The sequence below is a fragment of the Anomaloglossus baeobatrachus genome, chromosome 3 (genome assembly GCF_048569485.1).
Source record: "Anomaloglossus baeobatrachus isolate aAnoBae1 chromosome 3, aAnoBae1.hap1, whole genome shotgun sequence".
Lineage (NCBI taxonomy): Eukaryota > Metazoa > Chordata > Amphibia > Anura > Aromobatidae > Anomaloglossus > Anomaloglossus baeobatrachus.
In genome coordinates, this window is record NC_134355.1 from 32,330,909 (window position 1) to 32,352,005 (window position 21,097).

Here is a 21,097-nt window from a genome sequence, read left to right on the forward strand (position 1 = left end):
TAGTGTAATTGTAATCCTGCCTCTGATGATAATGACACTGCTGAAAACTCTTATGGAAAGGACAGGAAGTATAAGTCTAAAAATGCCCCAGTGGCCAGCGTGATAAGTGCAAGTTTACTAGTTATTATTTATTTTTTTAAAAATAGCAAAATATTTAAAAAAAAAAATAAAATAAAATACATGTAACACAAAAACTTAAATGAAACAATAGGTCACTTTCTTATGACATGTTCCCTCTAAGAGGTTAAAGAGTGCGTGGCACCCGGAGGACTCACATCCTCACTGCCCATATTCATTTCTCAGATCAGGCACACAGAAACGAGTCTTCAGAAGTGGACATGCGTACCTTGGTCGGAAGCCTTCTGTGCCGTCTTTGATAGTAGGTAAGGTGACCTTGATGGGATGTCCTGAGGCTGACATTGACTTCTGGTGCCGCGGTCGTGTGGAGGGGACTGCGGAGCCTGTAGAGGATGTGCTGCCCGCAGACATCTCTGTTAAGCTGCAAAACAACCAGGACTCCCATCATCCTCAAAACACTGAAATAGGGGCAGAAGTTCCCCATATTGGCAATCGGAGGGGTCCTACCCACACACCTTAGAGGAACCATTTGGCTCAGCCCAACTACAAGGAAAATCGGAAAAATCCTCCGCCTGACAGACCGTCATTCCCACCGCTACTCCAGCATAAATGCACCATTGATGAGCAACAAGAACGTACTCACTTCTCCTACCAGGCCCAACTCCAGGTATTATAGCAATCCCCCATGTGTTCATCCTGAGCCTCCTGCTTCATATAGATCTCAGGGCCTGATGGCTACTCACCTGCTGTCTTTGCCGTTCTGTACAGCGTTGAGTCTATCAGTAGTGCGTTCACAGACGTAAGTGTTTCTTCTCGTCATCCCGCTGCCGGGAAACAGGCTATTCTATAAGAGGATAAGAGACGCAGCGGTGAAGGAACGTCAGGTAGGATGGCGGGTGGAAATAAGGCGGTGTTCACACATTGCTACTAGTGGGTTGCATTCGAAAAACTCGCAACGTAAAACAGTATTTAAGTACAAAAAAAGGTTCCAACAAATCTCATCTGCAAGTTGATGGATTAATGGATGGAGAAATGGATGGATGGAGGGATGGATGGAGGGAGAGATCGATGGAGGGAGGGATGGATGGAGGGAGAAATCGATGGAGGGAGGGATGGATGGAGGGAGAAATCGATGGAGGGAGGGATGGATGGAGGAGTGGATGGAGAGATGGAGGAATGGATAGAGGAATGGATGGAGGGAGCAAGAGGTGGAGGGAGCGAGGGATGGATGGAGGGATGGATGGATGAAGGGAGGGATGGATGGAGAGATGGAGGAATGGATGGCGTGATGGATGGAGGGATGGATGGAGGGATGGATGGAGGGATGGATGGATAATGGATGGAGGGATGGATAGAGGGATGGATGGAGGAATAGATGGAGGCTGAGAGGGATGGAGGAATGTATGGAGAGATTGATGGAGATGGAGGGATGGATGTAGGGACGGATGGAAAGAGGGAGCTCGGGAGAGAGTGAGGAAGGGATGGAGGGAGGGAGCGAGGGATGGAAGAATGGATGGAGGGGGTGAGTAATGGATGCAAGGAGCGAGGAATGGATGGAGGGAGCGTGGCATGAATGAAGGGAGTGAGGGATGGATGGAGGGAGCATGGCATGGATGGAGAGAGCAAGGGATGGAGTGAGGGAGGAAATAAAAATTGGATGAAGTGAAGAACAGATGGATGTAAGGACACATGGAGAAACAGAATAGATGGAGCAAGGGATGGCGGAAAGGATGGATGGAATGGATGGATGCAGGAATGGGTGTATAGAGGCAGGAATGGATGGATGGAGAGAGGAGTAGATGGAGGGAGGGATGGATGGAGAGAGGGATGGATGGAGAGAGGGATGGATGGAGAGAAGGATGGATGGAGAGAGGAGTGGATGGATGGAGGGATGGATGGAGAGAGGAGTGGATGGATGGAGGGATGGATGGAGAGAGGAGTGGATGGATGGAGGGATGGATGGAGAGAGGGATGGATGGAGAGAGGGATGGATGGAGAGAAGGATGGATGGAGAGAGGAGTGGATGGATGGAGGGATGGATGGAGAGAGGGATGGATGGAGAGAGGGATGGATGGAGAGAAGGATGGATGGAGAGAGGAGTGGATGGATGGAGGGATGGATGGAGAGAGGGATGGATGGAGAGAGGGATGGAGATAGGAGTGGATGGATGGAGGGATGGATGGAGAGAGGAGTGGATGGATGGAGGGATGGATGGAGAGAGGAGTGGATGGATAGAGGGATGGATGGAGAGAGGGATGGATGGAGAGAGGGATGGAGATAGGAGTAGATGGATGGAGGGATGGATGGAGAGAGGAGTGGATGGATGGAGGGATGGATGGAGAGAGGGATGGATGGAGAGAGGGATGGAGATAGGAGTGGATGGATGGAGGGATGGATGGAGAGAGGAGTGATGGATGGAGGGATGGATGGAGAGAGGAGTGGATGGATAGAGATGGAGGAATGGATGGACAGAGGGATGGATGGAGAGAGGGATGGATGGAGAGAGGGATGGATGGAGAGAGGAATGGATGGAGAGAGGGATGGATGGAGAGAGGAGTGGATGGATGGAGGGATGGATGGAGAGAGGAGTGGATGGATGGAGGGATGGATGGATGGAGGGATGGATGGAGAGAGGGATGGATGGAGAGAAGGATGGATGGAGAGAGGAGTGGATGGATGGAGGGATGGATGGAGAGAGGAGTGGATGGATGGAGGGATGGATGGAGAGAGGGATGGATGGAGAGAGGGATGGAGATAGGAGTGGATGGATGGAGGGATGGATGGAGAGAGGAGTGGATGGATGGAGGGATGGATGGAGAGAGGAATGGATGGATAGAGGGATGGATGGAGAGAGGGATGGATGGAGAGAGGGATGGAGATAGGAGTAGATGGATGGAGGGATGGATGGAGAGAGGAGTGGATGGATGGAGGGATGGATGGAGAGAGGGATGGATGGAGAGAGGGATGGAGATAGGAGTGGATGGATGGAGGGATGGATGGAGAGAGGAGTGGATGGATGGAGGGATGGATGGAGAGAGGAGTGGATGGATAGAGATGGAGGAATGGATGGATAGAGTGATGGATAGAGGAAGGAAGGGAGGAAGGGACTGATGAATGGATAAATAGAGGAATAGATCCTGTAGCTTACGCTCGGGCCAGTCGTGGATTTCTTCCTCTCCGGACCCCCTAGAGGGCTAGCAGTAACTTCCCCTTTAGACCCCACTGTGGCGCTGCTGAGCTTGCGGGATCCATTTTTGTCCCAGTCCTCTTTCTGCTCGCTTTCCACGCTATTCGCCTGCCCGCGTTTTGTGTAGGACACGGACGGAGGGATGGACGGCCCGGCTGCGGACGACATAAACTCACATCAATAACCATTTCTGAGACACTGTGAGACACTTAACAAAAAGGAGAACATTTCGATTTTTTGTCTCCAGTGATCCACATGGCAGCGTCACGAGCTTCACTGGGGAAAGGGTGAAGTATTGATCCTCCTAATGGACGAGGCGGATGCTACAATGAGGTCTCCTCCACCAGTCCTCTCCATCCAGGCTCTGCCATTTATACAGCTACTCCCAGCGGCCTCCGTGATCTCGAGCCTTCACATGTGGCTCTGCTCACTGATTAATTATGAATTAATAAAAATAGGGTTTCATTTTTGCTTTATCCAAAAGGGAAAGGGGGCCAGGAGCATTGTTCATCCTGAGCACCCAGGTTCATGAAGAGAATGTCAGCTTCCTAAAGAAGACTGGGTCTCATAGAGCGTGCCCAGCGCTGATTAGCAGCAATCGCACAATTCACACTTACCATAGTAGGACTGTTATACCCCCTCCAATCCTGCCTGGGATCGCTTCTTTTGTATATTGAGTGTGTTTAACTCTTCTCTTTTTTTTTTTCCCTGGGACATACTTAAAATTGCATTATAATATGGAGGAACTATAGAGGGGTGCATTATATATATATATATATATATATATATATATATATATATATATATATATATATATATATATAGGCTGCATTATACTATATGGCGGACTATGGAGGATGTATTATACTATATGGAGGACTGTGGGGGATGTATTATACTATATGGAGGACTGTGGGGGATGTATTATACTATATGGAGGACTGTGGGGGATGTATTATACTATATGGAGGACTGTGGGGAGTGTATTATAATATATGGAGGACTGTGGGGGATGTATTATACTATATGGAGGACTGTGGGGGATGTATTATACTATATGGAGGACTGTGGGGATGTATTATACTATATGGAGGAGTATGGAGGATGTATTATACTATATGGAGGACTGTGGGGGATGTATTATACTATATGGAGGACTGTGGGGGATGTATTATACTATATGGAGGACTGTGGGGGATATATTATACTATATGGAGGACTGTGGGGGATGTATTATACTATATGGAGGACTGTGGGGGATGTATTATACTATATGGAGGACTATGGGAGATGTATTATACTATATGGAGGACTATGGGAGATGTATTATACTATATGGAGGACTGTGGGGGATGTATTATACTATATGGAGGACTATGGGGGATGTATTATACTATATGAAGGACTATGGGAGATGTATTATACTATATGGAGGACTATGGGAGATGTATTATACTATATGGAGGACTGTGGGGGATGTATTATACTATATGGAGGACTGTGGGGGATGTATTATACAATATGGAGGACTGTGGGGGATGTATTGTACAATATGGAGGACTGTGGGGGATGTATTATACTATATGGAGGACTGTGCGGGATGTATTATACAATATGGAGGACTGTGGGGGATGCATTATACTATATGGAGGACTATGGAGGATGTATTATACTATATGGAGGATGTATTATACTATCTGGAGGACTATGGGTGATATATTATATTATGTGGAAGACTATGGGGAGTGCATTATACTATACGGTAGGCAATGTGTGGCCCATTACACTGCATGGAAGGCTATGTTGGGGCCATTATAATATTTGGAGGGCTACGAGGGAGCTTTTATACTTTATGGAGGGCTATTTGAGGGCCATTATACATTATGCAAGCAATTATACAGTGTGAAGGATTGTGTGGGCTCCATCATGCTGTGCGGAGGGCTGTGTGGGGGCCATTTTACTGTTTGGTGGGCTAGTTGGAGCCTTTATACAGTGTGGTGTAATGTGGAGACTATTATACTGCATGGAGGGCTGTGTGAGGGTCACAGTTAGAGATTATTCTGTGTTGGAGTCACCATACTTTACCGAGGCAGTTGAGGGGGGGGGGGGTACAGTAGGGCCAGTATAGTGTACGTGTGTAAGGTACTGAGGGGGAATTCACAATGGGGGCATCATACAGGTTTCCCATCGTCTCCTATATAGGTATGGTTACCCCATTCACTTGAATGGGCACTGTATAACCCTTTATTTCCACTCCTCCTGAATGATTTGAGACTGGTAGGACGCTCGGAACTTCCAATGGCAATAATACTGTAAGGAAAATGACATGCCGAAAAATATAGTTTTTACTAAATAGGGACCAACCGTGATCGCTGAACCGCCGCTGCTTCTGATTGGCGGATATGCTTCTCTGGACCTTCATGTGGGCAGGAGATGGCACGGAGCTATTGTTCAGGTCGCTGCTTGGCCGGGATCTCTGGCACAGGTTACTACTGGAGAGAGATTCGCTGCCTTCAAACTGGAAGACAAAACAGGATTATTACTGACTGCAAAGAGCCCAAAAATGTGAAAAGTGTCCATGTGAACGGCAGCGCTGCGCAGGTATTAACACATTCTTAGTCTGATGTCCTTCCCACCTGCCAAACATGGTAAATGGCAGCAGTTGTAATAGAGGTGCAGTGCATTCTACTGTCCTGCAGATGGCACTGTCGTACATGGAGAGACTAATGTGCTGCTGACACACTGCCTGGACATAGGAAGGACGGCTCCAGGATACATGGAATCATTACATTGCCATAGGTTTTTTTTGTATCTTAAATGTTCAGAGCTCTGATATTGGGTAGAGGTTTACAGCCGTGCAATAATACAGACAGAATGGCAGATGGATAACAAATACCGGATTTTTTGGACTATAAGAAGCACTTTGTTACAAAAACATTTTGGAAGGAAAGTGGGGGGTGCTTCGTATAGTCTGGATGTTCTTTTCTGTTGCTGTGGATGTCGGCGGCAGATGAGGAGAGGGTCACAGGAAGCAAGAGCTGGCTCTGGGGCTGAGTGCCCGCTATTAAAGAAAATGAATATTCACTGCCTCCCACATTCAAAATCCCGCCCTCCTTTCCGCACTGAAGCTGGCACAGAGAGGTGGGCGTGAGGAGAAGTGAATATTCATTCTCTTTAATAGCGGGCACACGTGTTCGCACCAAGCCTCAGGCTTCGATCACATGTGTCGGCTATTAAAGAGAATGAATATTCCGGCAGCATGTAATGGGGATATATGGCAGTGACGTCATGCCCTGCACCACTTACATGCTGCTCAGTTGCAGGCATCAGAAGAGGACACTGCGCACCAGAGGAACCGAGCGATGGTGAGTATAATAGTATTTTGTTTTTTTAAGTGTGTGGCATGATGGGGGACATATAAATCAGGATGAGAACCATACATAGGATGGGGGATCATATGTACTAGGATGGGGATCACATATACTAGGATGAGGGACATACAGTTAGGTCCAGAAATATTTGGACAGTGACACAATTTTCGCGAGTTGGGCTCTGCATACCACCACATTGGATTTGAAATGAAACCTCTACAACAGAATTCAAGTGCAGATTGTAACGTTTAATTTGAAGGTTTTAACAAAAATATCTGATAGAAATTGTAGGAATTGTCACATTTCTTTACAAACACTCCACATTTTAGGAGGTCAAAAGTAATTGGACAAATAAACCAAACCCAAACAAAATATTTTTATTTTCAATATTTTGTTGCGAATCCTTTGGAGGCAATCACTGCCTTAAGTCTGGAACCCATGGACATCACCAAACGCTGGGTTTCCTCCTTCTTAATGCTTTGCCAGGCCTTTACAGCCGCAGCCTTCAGGTCTTGCTTGTTTGTGGGTCTTTCCGTCTTAAGTCTGGATTTGAGCAAGTGAAATGCATGCTCAATTGGGTTAAGATCTGGTGATTGACTTGGCCATTGCAGAATGTTCCACTTTTTTGCACTCATGAACTCCTAGGTAGCTTTGGCTGTATGCTTGGGGTCATTGTCCATCTGTACTATGAAGGGCCGTCCAATCAACTTTGCGGCATTTGGCTGAATCTGGGCTGAAAGTATATCCCGGTACACTTCAGAATTCATCCGGCTACTCTTGTCTGCTGTTATGTTATCAATAAACACAAGTGACCCAGTGCCATTGAAAGCCATGCATGCCCATGCCATCACGTTGCCTCCACCATGTTTTACAGAGGATGTGGTGTGCCTTGGATCATGTGCCGTTCCCTTTCTTCTCCAAACTTTTTTCTTCCCATCATTCTGGTACAGGCTGATCTTTGTCTCATCTGTCCATAGAATAGTTTTCCAGAACTGAGCTGGCTTCATGAGGTGTTTTTCAGCAAATTTAACTCTGGCCTGTCTATTTTTGGAATTGATGAATGGTTTGCATCTAGATGTGAACCCTTTGTATTTACTTTCATGGAGTCTTTTCTTTACTGTTGACTTAGAGACAGATACACCTACTTCACTGAGAGTGTTCTGGACTTCAGTTGATGTTGTGAATGGGTTCTTCTTCACCAAAGAAAGTATGCGGCGATCATCCACCACTGTTGTCATCCGTGGACGCCCAGGCCTTTTTGAGTTCCCAAGCTCACCAGTCAATTCCTTTTTTCTCAGAATGTACCCGACTGTTGATTTTGCTACTCCAAGCATGTCTGCTATCTCTCTGATGGATTTTTTCTTTTTTTTCAGCCTCAGGATGTTCTGCTTCACCTCAATTGAGAGTTCCTTAGACCGCATATTGTCTGGTCACAGCAACAGCTTCCAAATGCAAAACCACACACCTGTAATCAACCCCAGACCTTTTAACTACTTCATTGATTACAGGTTAACGAGGGAGACGCCTTCAGAGTTAAATGCAGCCCTTAGAGTCCCTTGTCCAATTACTTTTGGTCCCTTGAAAAAGAGGAGGCTATGCATTACAGAGCTATGATTCCTAAACCCTTTCTCCGATTTGGATGTGAAAACTCTCATATTGCAGCTGGGAGTGTGCACTTTCAGCCCATATTATATATATAATTGTATTTCTGAACATGTTTTTGTAAACAGCTAGAATAACAAAACTTGTGTCACTGTCCAAATATTTCTGGCCCTGACTGTATATACCCGGATGAGGAACATGTATATCAGGATGAGGGACATATATACCATGATAGGGAGCATATTATACACAAACACACACACACACACACACGAGGATGAAGATATATATATCAGAATGGTCCCAGGATAGGGACATATATACCAGGATGGGGGACATATACACCAGGATGGGAGACATTATATACACACAGGAGAAAAAAGACATATATATATCAGAATGGTCCCAGGATGGGGACATACATACCAGGATGGAACAAAGTTAGGGGAACATTTACAGCAGGATGGGGGACATATATATATATGTCCCTCACCTTGGTATATATGTCCACCATCCTAGTATATACCAGGATGAGGGACACATATACTAGGATGGGGGCCATATATAATAGGATGGGGGCCATATATATCAAGATGGGGGCCAAGTATATCAAGATGGGGGCCATATATATCAAAATTATCCCAGGATGGCGACATATATACCAGGAGGGAACAAGGATTCGGAATATATAAAGCAGAATTGAGGACATATATACCAAGATGGGGTCATACAAACCAGGATGAGGGCCATATATATCAGGATGGGGGACATATATACCAGGATTGTATAGGATGGGGACTTATATACATGGATGCGGGAGATAGACAGACAGACGGTTACCTCTGGAGGTTTCCTCCCTAACAGGAGGTAAGTAGCCATCACTTCATCATATTTCTGGTTGACCACAGCCTCGGTGATTTCCTCTCTAGAAAATCCCATTGTCACCATAATGTCTGTAGAATGGAAAAAAAAACATTCAGATCTGCAGGAATAACCTCGTAAACCACAATCCCCCCAGACGTGCAGTGCTGTGGAAATGAACGTATGGACACTTGTATTAAAGGAGGACTACCAATGAGTCAACCTCTTTCCATATGACCTCTTAGGTCCAGGAGCCGGTTTCCTTTTGTGAATGTCTCCTTTTCAATGGAGGATGGAAAAGGATTTGATATTCCACACCCCAGTCGTTATACCTCCTCCCCCGCACGTACCTATCCTCTTCGTATCATTGTTGTCGGGTTCAGGCTCGGTGTACGGCTTCAGCTCATCGTCCTCGTAGCCGACGTTCATCCACCGATCCTTCATAATTTGCTGCAGAAGAAAAGAAAATTCCTCTATTACAACAGTCGCCATTAATGTAAAGCTCTGATGTGAGCAGAGACCCCTGTGTGAGGATGTGTGGAGATACAAGACCCCCTTTATAAAGACCCCAGACTGTATTCAGAGGCCCTTCATGTATACAGATTCCAGGGTGAACCCCATGGATATGCATACGCCGGATCACCCCCTCCCCACCATATAAAACCCCCAAACCAGGCTCCCATTTATAAAGACACTAAACTTACACACACCATAGAACAGACCACTACATCTACACCCCCAGACTAAACCCCCATATGTACAGATCCCAAGATAGACCGCCATCCTGACCATTACACAAACCCCAAAACACACCTCCTTTCCTGCTTTATACAGATCTAAGACAAATCCTGCCTTATAGAGATCCCAGACTGGAGCCCCCCCCCAGTAATATGTCCCCAAAACCAGAACCCCCACTCTATACAGACCCAAGACCCCAAGACAAGACTCTCCGTCCATCTACACCTCCTCAAGTCAGAACCCCCATCTATACACACTCCCTGGACCAGACTCCCCACATGTACAGTACATTTTGTAGATGAGACCCTAATTTCTACAGACCCCAGAACCCCAAGATAAGACCCCGATCAATGTATTTCTGTAGACCAGATCCCTCATCTACAGACCCAGGATCCCCTTTATACACAGCCAAACAAGACTTCCCCTCTTGATATTTTCCAGACCTGAGCCCCTCTTGTCCAGACCAAATCCCCCATCTCTAAGAACACCAGAATCTGTATTCACAGAGACAAAATCAACCCCCCCCCCCTCACGCACCCATTTAGGCAGACTCCTCACCCACATATAGAGATCCCAGACAAAACCCCTATATACAAAACCAGAGTCCATAGATCAGAAACCTTCAACACACTACAACTCCCGGCTTTCCTGGTGACTGCGTATGTTAGGAGTTGTAGTAATGTGGTGCCCTGTGCCTGAGTCGCCACAAATAATAGCTACATGTGTATTTCAATATGTATTACATGTATCGTCAGCTTTAATGAGATTCAGTTTTCTCTGCTGTTCTCCTCATACACACATTTGCCCACACTCCCTTACTGGGGCTGTTCACCCGAGCTGATAACAAAGCTTGTGTGTGCGGCCTAGAAGGAGAAAGGGGAGGAGCTTGTGTATGCACCCTATAAGGAGAGAAGGGAGGAGCTTAGGTGTGAGGTAAATTCAGAGAGGGGAGTTGGAGTTGGTGTGAGGTAAAGTGAGGAGTGTAACATGGAGACGTCCTGTCCTGAGGTAACTGCTAAAACCTCTGGAGGGCCAGCTACTCATTGGCAGGGTATCAGTCCCTAGGCCTCCAGGATTTTCAAGGTCAGTGGAAAACTGAGAGACTGCTATTAGCCTTTTTATAAGGAGCCGTGAATCCCCTTTGAGCTCAGTGACACGTTTGAGTCTGGAAACTTCTAGAAGAAATAGTGAGTTTTCCCTCAGGATTCAGGTCGCCTGCTCACCAGAAGGGATTAAAGATCCAGATTGTTCTTGTCTTGGGAATCCCAGGATACTAAGACACCTTTTCCCACATAGGGAATTAGTAGCAGGAGGAATACACGACCACCACACAGCAGAGAAGCCAAGCTCTCATTGGGGCAGGAAGAACCCGCATCATTGTGAATGCTGTAAGGAATGTTCTGGAAAGTTCTGCAGAGCTCCAGTAAAAGGTCCTGTCTCTGGCTGAATTATTCCCTGCTTCGCCATTCCTACCTCAACATCCCCAGGAACCAGAACTAGTTGGGGGGCGAGAGGACAACCCTCCGGCACTGCGCACCACCACCTAACTCCTGGGGACCTTCAGCAGTGCCCGGCCATACCAAAGTCGAACATCCCAACTGGCGGCACAAACTCTTTTTTAATATTATTTTTAAACACCCATTACAAAAGCCTGTCGCTAGTGCCTAGTACGGCCACTTGGACCCACCACTGTGACATTAGAGGTCTACAGGGGGCAGCACACTTCCCCACCCATCTACACCTCCTCGAGACAGAACCCCCATCTGTACACACTGCCTGAACCAGACTCCCCATGTGTATTTGTAGATCAGATTCCCATTTTTACAGACCCCAGAACCCTTGTATACACTTCCAAGACAAGACCCCCCATCAGTATATTTTTGCAGACCAGATCCCTCATCTACAAAACCGGGACCCCCTTTATACACCCCTCAGACAAAACTTCCCCTCTATATTTCCAGATCAGAGCCCCCCTTGTACATACTCCAGACCAAATCTCCCATCTCTATGAACCCCAGATTCTGTATCTACAGAGATCAGATCAACCCCCCACATCCATTTAGGCAGAAAAAACACCTCACCCAAGTATACAGACCCCAATCCAAACCCATCTATATATATATATACTGTGCAGTGGCATGCAAAAGTTTGAGCACCCCTGGGCAACTTTACTGATATTCTGAACAATTAAGCAAGTTGAAGATGAAATTATCTGTAAAAGCCATAAAGTTAAGGATAACACATATCCTCTGCATTTTAGACAAAAAAATATATATATATATATATATTTTTACATTTTTAAATTCACAACAAAAAATAAAGTTGGCCAATGCAAAATATTGGGTACCCTGCATGGTTAGTACCCTGCAGCACCCCCTTTGGCAAGTATCAAAGCTTGTAAATGTTTTTTGTAGCCAGCCAAGAGTCTTTCAATTCTTGTTTGAGGGATTTTCATGCTTTCTTCCTTGGAAAAGTCTTCTTGTTCTGTAAGATTCCTGGATCCTTTTGCATGCACTGCTCTTTTGCGGTCTAGCCACAGATTTTCAATGATGTTCAGATCAGGGGACTGTGAGGGCCATTGTAAAACCTTCAGCTTGTACCTTTTGACATAGGCTAATGTGGATTTTGAATTGTGTTTAGGATTCTTATCCATTTGTAGAAGTGATCCTCTTTTCAACTTCAGCTTTTTTACAGATGGTGTTATGTTTGCTTGAAGAATTTGTTAAACTTTAATTGAATCCATTCTTCCCTCTACCCGTGAAATGTTCCCAGTGCCATTGGATAGAACACAACCCAAAACATGATTAATCCACCCCCATGCTTAATGGTTGGCGAGATGTTCTTGTCATGACATTCTGTCTCCTTTTTTTCCCCAAACATTTGGTTTGATCATTGTGGCCAAGGAGTTATATTTTAACCTCATCAGTTAACACGATTTGTTTCCAAAATACATCAGTCTTGTTTAGATGTTATTTTGCATACTTCTGGTGCTAAATTTTATGGTGAGGATGCAGGAAAGGTTTTCTTCAGATGACTCTTCCATGAAGCCTATTATTCTGTAGGTGTCTCTGAACAGTAGAACAATGTACCACAACTCCAGAGTCGGCTAAATCTTCCTGAAGGACTTTTGCAGTGAAGTGAAGGTTCTGATTTGCCTCTCTGGCAATCCTACGAGCAGCTCTCACAGAAATTTTGCTTGGTTTTCCAGACCTTATCCTGACCTCCACTGTTTCTGTAAGTGCCATTTCTGAATTACTTTTCGAACTGAGGAAAGGGCAACTTGAAAACGCTTTGCTATTTTCTTCTAGCTTTCTTCTGCTTTGTGGGCCTTCACCATTTTGATTTTCAGAGTGCTAGGCAGCTGCTTTGAAAAACCCATGCCTGTTGTTTTATTTGCACAAGGTTAGAGGAAGCTGGGTTTTTATAAAGCTGTGAAATTTGCATCACCTGCCCTTTCCTAACTATGATAATGAACAAACCACAAACCTAACAGGCTAATTAAGGTCTGAAATGATAGTCAAAGTTATCTGAGCACACAGATCTCCAAGGGTGTTCAAACTTTTGCATTGGCCCATTTTCATTTTTGTAATTTTTAAAATGTTAAAGATGAAAATATTTTTTTTTTGTTCTTACCGAAAATATAAAGGAAGTGTGTCATCTTTAACTTTATGCCTTGTAGAAATCATTTCATTTTCAACTTGATTAACCGTTCACAATAACAGTAATTTTGACCAGTGGTGCTCAAACTTCTGCATAGCACTGTATCATACCTCCCAACCGTCCCGGATACAGCGGGACTATCACACTTTGCATTGTTTGTCCCGTTGCCAAGGGCGGGATGGCCGTCTCCCGGGCTCCGCCCACCCACTCTCTCCCCGCCTCCCTGCTTTTCCCTCCTACCATCCTAACACGTGATGTGGCATAACAGAGAGGAGCGCGCTGCCCGAAACTAGTCTCTGTCTGCTCTGTGTTGCTGCTAAGGTATGTAAACTGAATCTCCCCAGCGCTGATTCCCCTCCCCTCCCCCCCACGGCCGGAGCCTCTCTGTGCGTGCGGCCGGCCGCCTCTCTGTTCGGGCGGCCCGCGCCTCTCTGTGCGGGCGCCCCCCGCCGCCTGTCTGTGCGGGCGCCCCCCACCGCCTGTCTGTGCGAGCGCCCCCCGCCGCCTGTCTGTGCGGGCGCCCCCCGCCGCCTGTCTGTGCGGGCGCCCCCCGCCACCTGTCTTTGCGGGCGCCCCCCGCCGCCTGTCTGTGCGGGCGCCCCCCGCCGCCTGTCTGTGCGGGCGGCCCGCCGCCTGTCTGTGAAGGCGGGCGGCCGGCCGCCTGTCTGTGAAGGCGACCGGCCGCCTCACTGTGCGGGCGACCGGCCGCCTCACTGTGGCGGCCTGCGTCTCCGTGCTGGAGGCCCGCCGGCTGCCTGCGTCTCCGTGCTGGAAGCCCGCCGGCTGCCTGCGTCTCCGTGCTTGGGGCCTGCCGGCTGCCTGCCGGCTGCCTGCCTCTCCGTGCTGGAGGCCCGCCGGCTGCCTGCGTGTCCATGCTGAATGGGTGTGGATGGGGAGTGGATATGGGCGTGACTGTGAAATGGGTGTGGTTAGGGGGCGTGGCCTAAAAATTTGCCGTGGCGCGCGTAGCAAACTTTGTCCCTCTTTTCCTTCTTTAAAAGTTGGGAGGTATGCTGTATACATACATATATATATATATATATATATATATATATATATAAAACCAGAACAAAAAACAGACCCCAATCCAAACCCCTGTATACATAACCAGAGTCCATAGATTAGAAACCTTCAACACATTACAGCTCCCATTTTTCATGATGGCTGTCCGGGCATGTTGGGAGTTATAGTTTCACAACAGCCAGAGAGCCCAAGTTTGCAGATGGTGGTCTTAGACCAAACCACCACAAATTTACAGACCCCCCCTCCCCGACCAGACCCCACTCCACTCCTGTCCTGATGCCGGCTCAGAAGAAGTGCCGAAATGGGACTGGAGGACAATATGGAGCCCAGAGATTTGCCTTTTGTCCCCGGAGATTTCCCTGTAAAGTAATGGTGACCGTGCACACGTGCAACCACCATGATCCCACATTTACCTACTGGAGCAGGACTCCATGAAACTGGATAAAATGTATATGGTAGATTTAGATAAATATGCATCAAAAGTGCGAAACGTGTGCGAAACATATGGACTGGCACCAATTGTGGAGATGTAAGAGTGTACGTCTCCTCGCTGGCAACATATATTATGCCCCATTTTCTCCTGCAATGTTGCAGGAGTTTCCGGAGCCGGAGCGTCTCCAGTTTGAAGACGGGGTGTCTGCCGGTGACTTATTTGAGGACGGGGTGTCTGCCGGTGACTTACTTCTAAGCTGCCTCGCTTCACAGGGTTCAGGACGAGCAGCTTCTTGAGTAGGTTTTCACAGTCCGTGGACATATAAAAGGGTATACGGTACTTTCCTCGTAGGACTCGCTCCCGTAATTCCTAAAATACAGAAAGCGGCAGGTTAGCTGAGCAGTGAGATACGCAGCCATTTGTCCGGATGACCAGGTATCGCCCGTGTCCGGAGCAAGCTGCACTAAATCCTACTCCACCTGTCTCCTAATCCATCCTTTCTCTTCTCCCCTTACCTTTAAGTTCTGCCCATCAAAGGGTAATGATCCGCTGACCAGTGTGTAAAGGATGACCCCCAGACTCCACACGTCCACCTCGGGACCATCGTACTTCTTCCCCTGGAAAAGTTCAGGTGCAGCATATGGGGGGCTCCCGCAGAACGTGTCCAGCTTGTTCCCGATGGTGAACTCGTTGCTGAAGCCGAAATCAGCTATCTTGATATTCATGTCAGCGTCGAGGAGGAGGTTTTCTGCCTGTTCACAGAAGTATTTTAGGAATGTATTTTTTTTTTTTTTTTTCTCTTCTTTGAGTGCTTCCTACCTGTTTGTAATTCTTTCATGTGCCTCACCCCTGCTGGTCAGCTGATGTTCATCTGGGTCAATGAGACATGTATATAAGTACTGCACTAGGTCTATGACCGTGGTCTGTGTGCGTGCCTCTGGATAAGTGCCTCATAAGTGTCAGAAATGAACCAGACATGACCAGAAGGTAAACTTCAGCTCTTTCTAACCAAGTTTTCCACTGACACAACTTACTTGTTAAATCATATACTTACCACACTACCCCCACCATGTTCACCTATGCCCTCACAGTCTTTGCCCCTCTCCTCCTCACTCTCCTTCGCTATCCCCACACCCCAGCACCCTCTAAGCAAATATTCATCTCCCCGTCCCTCCTGCCTTCTCATCTGTCCTCATCTGCTGACCTACTCCTGAACCTCAGGTCGCTCCTAATATCGCGCAGACCATGCCGTCCACTCTCCTTCTCCCACCTGCTCTCCCTTTCTCTACTCCTTCTCACTGCTGGTGACATAGCCCCCAATCCTGGCCCCCCGTGGATGGTACACCCCTCTTTATCACCCACCCACCACTCTCCACATAATAGTAACTACCGCAATCTATCCAACATAAAAACTATTCCCCTCTCACCCACTCTGCCGCCCCCTCTCTCAGGAGCGCTCTGGAATGCCCGTTCAGCGTGTAATAAACTGCACATCATTCATGATCTCTTTACCTCTAGCAATCTATCCTTTCTAGGCATCACCGAAACATGGCTGACACCATCCAACTCTGCCTCCCCAGCTGCACTATGCTACGGTGGCCTGCACTTCTCCCACACTCCTCGCCCTGGCAATAGACAAGGTGGAGGAGTGGGCCTCCTTCTTTCTAACAACTACAACTTCACCACAATCCCACCTCTACCCTCCCTCAACCTGCCTTCCTTTGAAGTGCACTCTGTCCGAATCTATTCTCCCTCCAACCTCCAAGTGGCTGTCATATACAGACCCCCGGGCGCCACCACTGCCTTCCTCGACCACTTCTCTGCCTGGCTTCTACACTTTCTCTCTGCTGACATTCCCACCATCATCATGGGTGACTTCAACATCCCCACTTACACTCGCCAACAAGCTGCTTCCAAACTCCTCTCCCTTGCTTCGTCTTTTGGCTTAACTCAGTGGTCCACCTCTGCCACCCACAAAGATGGACACACACTAGACCTTATCTTCACCCGCCTCTGTCCCCTTTCTGACTTCACAACTTCCCCCCTCCCCCTATCTGACCACCATCTTCTGACCTTTTCAGCCCTGTCCTCCTCACCTACCCCCCCTGTCCAGCACCTAGCACATCCCCGCAGAAACCTTGCACACCTCAACATGCACACCCTCGCCGACTCTATCCTCCCACTGTCCTCCATATCGTCCCTCCACGACACAGACAGCGCCACCACTTTCTACAACACCACCCTCACATCAGCTATTGATTCAGTCGCTCCCCTTGTGCATGGCAGAGTGAGACGAATCAATAGACAGCCCTGGCACAACAGCCTCACTAAAAAACTTAGGCAAAGGTCTAGGGCTGCAGAGCGGCGGTGGAAGAAAACGCACTCCCAGGAAGACTTCACCACATTCAAAAATGCAATTCACACATTTCGTTCAGTCCTCACCTCTGCTAAACACGATTACTTCAGAAACCTCATATCCTCTCTAACACACAACCCCAAACAGTTATTCAACACTTTCAACTCCCTCCTTCGCCCACCACTGCCCCCTCCAACCTCCCTCATTTCTGCAGAAGACTTTGCCACCTATTTCCAAGAAAAAATCGACCTAATAAGGCAAGTCTTCTCTGCTCAGCCACCACAACCCCTTCATGTAGCTGACCACTGCCCCTCCCCCATAAACTTCCTCCCCACCATCACCGAAGGAGAGCTTGCACGTCTGCTCTCAAAAGCGCACCTCACCACCTGCGCACTTGACCCCATGCCATCCCACCTCCTTCCCAACCTCACCACCATCCTTATTCCAGCCTTAACCCATCTCTTCAACCTATCTTTAACGACTGGAACCTTCCCCTCTGCCTTTAAACATGCAACAGTCACACCTATCCTAAAGAAACCTTCCCTCGATCCAACCTCTACTACCAGCTACCGCCCCATATCACTACTCCCACTTGCCTCAAAACTCCTGGAACAGCATGTCCATGCTGAACTTTCCTCCCACCTCTCCTCTAACGCTCTCTTTGACAACCTACAGTCCGGCTTCCGTCCACATCACTCCACCGAAACTGCCCTGACTAAAATCACAAATGACTTGCTTACTGCCAAAGCGAACAAGCACTTCTCTATACTCCTACTCCTAGACCTGTCCTCAGCCTTCGATACCGTTGACCACTCCCTCCTATTACAGACCCTCTCTTCCCTTGGTGTCAGAGATCTTGCCCTCTCTTGGATCTCTTCATACCTCTCAAATCGCACTTTTAGTGTCTCCCACTCCCACACAACCTCTTCATCCCACCATCTCTCTGTTGGCGTCCCTCAAGGCTCTGTCCTAGGACCCCTACTTTTCTCTATCTACACATTTGGCCTGGGACAACTCATAAAGTCCCATGGCTTCCAATACCACCTATATGCCGACGACACCCAGATCTACCTCTCTGGCCCAGATGCCACATCTCTGCTGTCCAAAATCCCGAAATGTCTATCTGCTATATCCTCCTTCTTCTCCTCTCGCTTCCTAAAGCTCAATGTGGCCAAAACTGAACTAATCATCTTTCCTCCGTCTCACCTACACTCTCCACCTGATCTATCTATTACAATAAATAACACCACGCTCTCGCCAGTACCCAAAGTTCGCTGCCTCGGAGTGACCTTTGACTCTGCCTTATCCTTCATACCACACATCCAATCCCTCACCACCTCTTGCCGTCTTCAACTCAAAAATATTTCCAGAATCCGCCCTTTCCTCAATTTGCAATCTACTAAAATGCTAGTGCATGCCCTCATAATCTCCCGCCTCGACTACTGTAACATCCTCCTCTGTGGCCTCCCTGCCAACACGCTTGCCCCTCTCCAGTCCATCCTTAACTCTGCTGCCCGACTTATCCACCTCTCTCCTCAATACCACCCCGCTTCTCCTCTCTGCATGTCCCTCCACTGGCTTCCAATCTTCCACCGTATCCAATTCAAACTTCTAACACTGACCTACAAAGCTGTGCATAATCTTTCCCCTCCGTACATCTCCGAACTACTCTCCCACTACACTCCAACACGTCACCTCCGGTCCTCCCAAGATCTCCTCCTCTCCTCCTCTCTCATTCGCTCCTCACACAACCGACTCCAAGACTTCTCCCGAGCATCCTCAGTCTCCTGGAACTCGCTGCCTAAACACGTCAGACTATCCCCTACCCTTGCAAACTTCAAATGGAACCTGAAAACGCACCTGTTCAGAAATGCCTACAATCTACAATGAACTCGCTGCCGCCCGACCACCGTGCGGAGCTGCCGCCCGACCACCGTGCGGAGCTGCCGCCCGACCACCGTGCGGAGCTGCCGCCCCACCACCGTGCGGAGCTGCCGCCCGACCACCGTGCGGAGCTGCCGCCCGACCACCGTGCGGAGCTGCCGCCCGACCACCGTGCGGAGCTGCCGCCTGACCTACACCCCACCTATTGTCTCCTCCCCATAATCCTATAGAATGTAAGCCCGCAAGGGTAGGGCCCTCTTCCCTCTGTACTAGTCTGTCTACTGTAACTTGTATACGTATTTTGTATGTAACCCCCCCTCTCATGTACAGCACCATGGAATTAATGGTGCTCTATAAATAAATAATAATAAATAATAATAAATAAGAGAGGGTTAATTCTTTACATGTGCTCAGTTTGGGGTCTAAGCAGAGCATCTGCCCACCGGGGGGCCCGTATTGTGCCCATTATGCAGGAACATGGAGGACATCCCAGCTTCTGAGATAATGACGGGACCCTGCTGAGGGGGAGCATTAGATATTTCTAGAAGATATTCTGCATTTAGTCGGGGTCTGAAACATCTAGAATCACTGCTCCCCCTGCCCCAACCTTCCTCGTGAAGTGCGGTGAGGGTCCCCCCAAGGCTGTGCAGGTGTCTGCTTCACTTCCAGAAACAGCGCCACTCTTGTCCATAGTCTGTGCCGGGTACTGCAGCTGATAACCAACCATTAAACTTGTCTGTAATGTCATAAAAGCCGTTTTAATGGGGATTCATGCATGATTCATCTATGTATATGGGGGTCTCCCGACTCCTCAGTACCCCCCAATACCATTTGTCAAGATGGGACATTTTGGATTGCAATGCAATGCCGGAGATGTATGGACAGGACGGAGGTGTCACTTCCCTCTACCTACCGAAAACACTTGCACGCTCAGCGGAATTGAGCGTGCGTTTTCAGAGGTTGGGAACAAAAGCTACTGAAAGTGTAGGGTGCCTTAAGGATTTGTCTAGTAGTAAGAGAAGGATGACTAAGCCTTAGGCTAGCTCATCATCAGGTCGTGGGGGGTGCAGGTCTGTCAGTGAGGAGATGGAGCGGCACAGCTCCGATCCTATTAAAGTGAAGGTCACTTTAGCTGCAGTACCGAGAATGACCACTAGAGTGTATGGAGCTGTGCGCATCCGGATGTCACTTGAGCTGCAGTACTGAGGATGACCACTATAGAGTGTATGGAGCTGTGCGCATCCGGATGTCACTTGAGCTGCAGTACCGAGGACGACCCCTAGAGAGCGCTCTGCACATCCAGATGTCAATTGAGCTGCAGTAACGAGGACGACCACTAGAGAGTGTATGGAGCTGTGGACATCTGGATGTCACTTGAGCTGCAGTACCGATAACGACCACTACAGATTGTATGGAGCTGTGCACATCTGGATGTCACTTGAGCTGCAGTACCGATAACGACCACTACAGACTGTATGGAGCTGTGCACATCTGGATGTCACTCGAGCTGCAGGACCAAGAATGACCACTACAGAGTGTATGGAGCTGTGCGAATCCGGATGTCACTTGAGCTGCAGTACCGATAACGACCACTACAGATTGTATGGAGCTGTACACCTCCGGGTGTCACTTGAGCTGCAGTACCAAGAATGACCACTACAGAGTGTATGTTGCTGTGCACATCAGGGTGTCACTTCAGCTGCAGTACCGAGAACGACTAGTAGAGAGAGCTGTGCACATCCGGAGCTGCTGATCGGCGGAGCTGTGACAACAGTGACCTATCCAGATAAAAATGTTATGGGGACCAGCACCCGGCATATAATGCACGAGCATAAGAGCAGCTCTACTGTCCGACTGTGCCATCCTGGTATCTAGCAGGAGATAAGCGTCTCAGATGCATTCTA

General features: G+C 48.0%; 1 protein-coding gene across 2 annotated transcripts in view; it reads right to left on the reverse strand.

Annotated features, from left to right (window-relative positions):
* The window catches only part of MARK1 (microtubule affinity regulating kinase 1), a 259,764-nt gene that overhangs the window by 21,972 nt on the left and 216,695 nt on the right, over positions 1-21,097 (reverse strand). For both annotated transcript variants that reach the window (XM_075339110.1, XM_075339108.1), the window contains exons 8-15: positions 15,469-15,705; positions 15,203-15,322; positions 9,450-9,549; positions 9,079-9,191; positions 5,630-5,783; positions 3,227-3,420; positions 822-922; positions 347-499 (exon numbers count right to left, since the gene is read on the reverse strand). In XM_075339110.1, the coding sequence (XP_075195225.1) occupies positions 347-499; positions 822-922; positions 3,227-3,420; positions 5,630-5,783; positions 9,079-9,191; positions 9,450-9,549; positions 15,203-15,322; positions 15,469-15,705 (1,172 nt within the window). The remainder of the gene's footprint in view (positions 1-346; positions 500-821; positions 923-3,226; positions 3,421-5,629; positions 5,784-9,078; positions 9,192-9,449; positions 9,550-15,202; positions 15,323-15,468; positions 15,706-21,097) is intronic.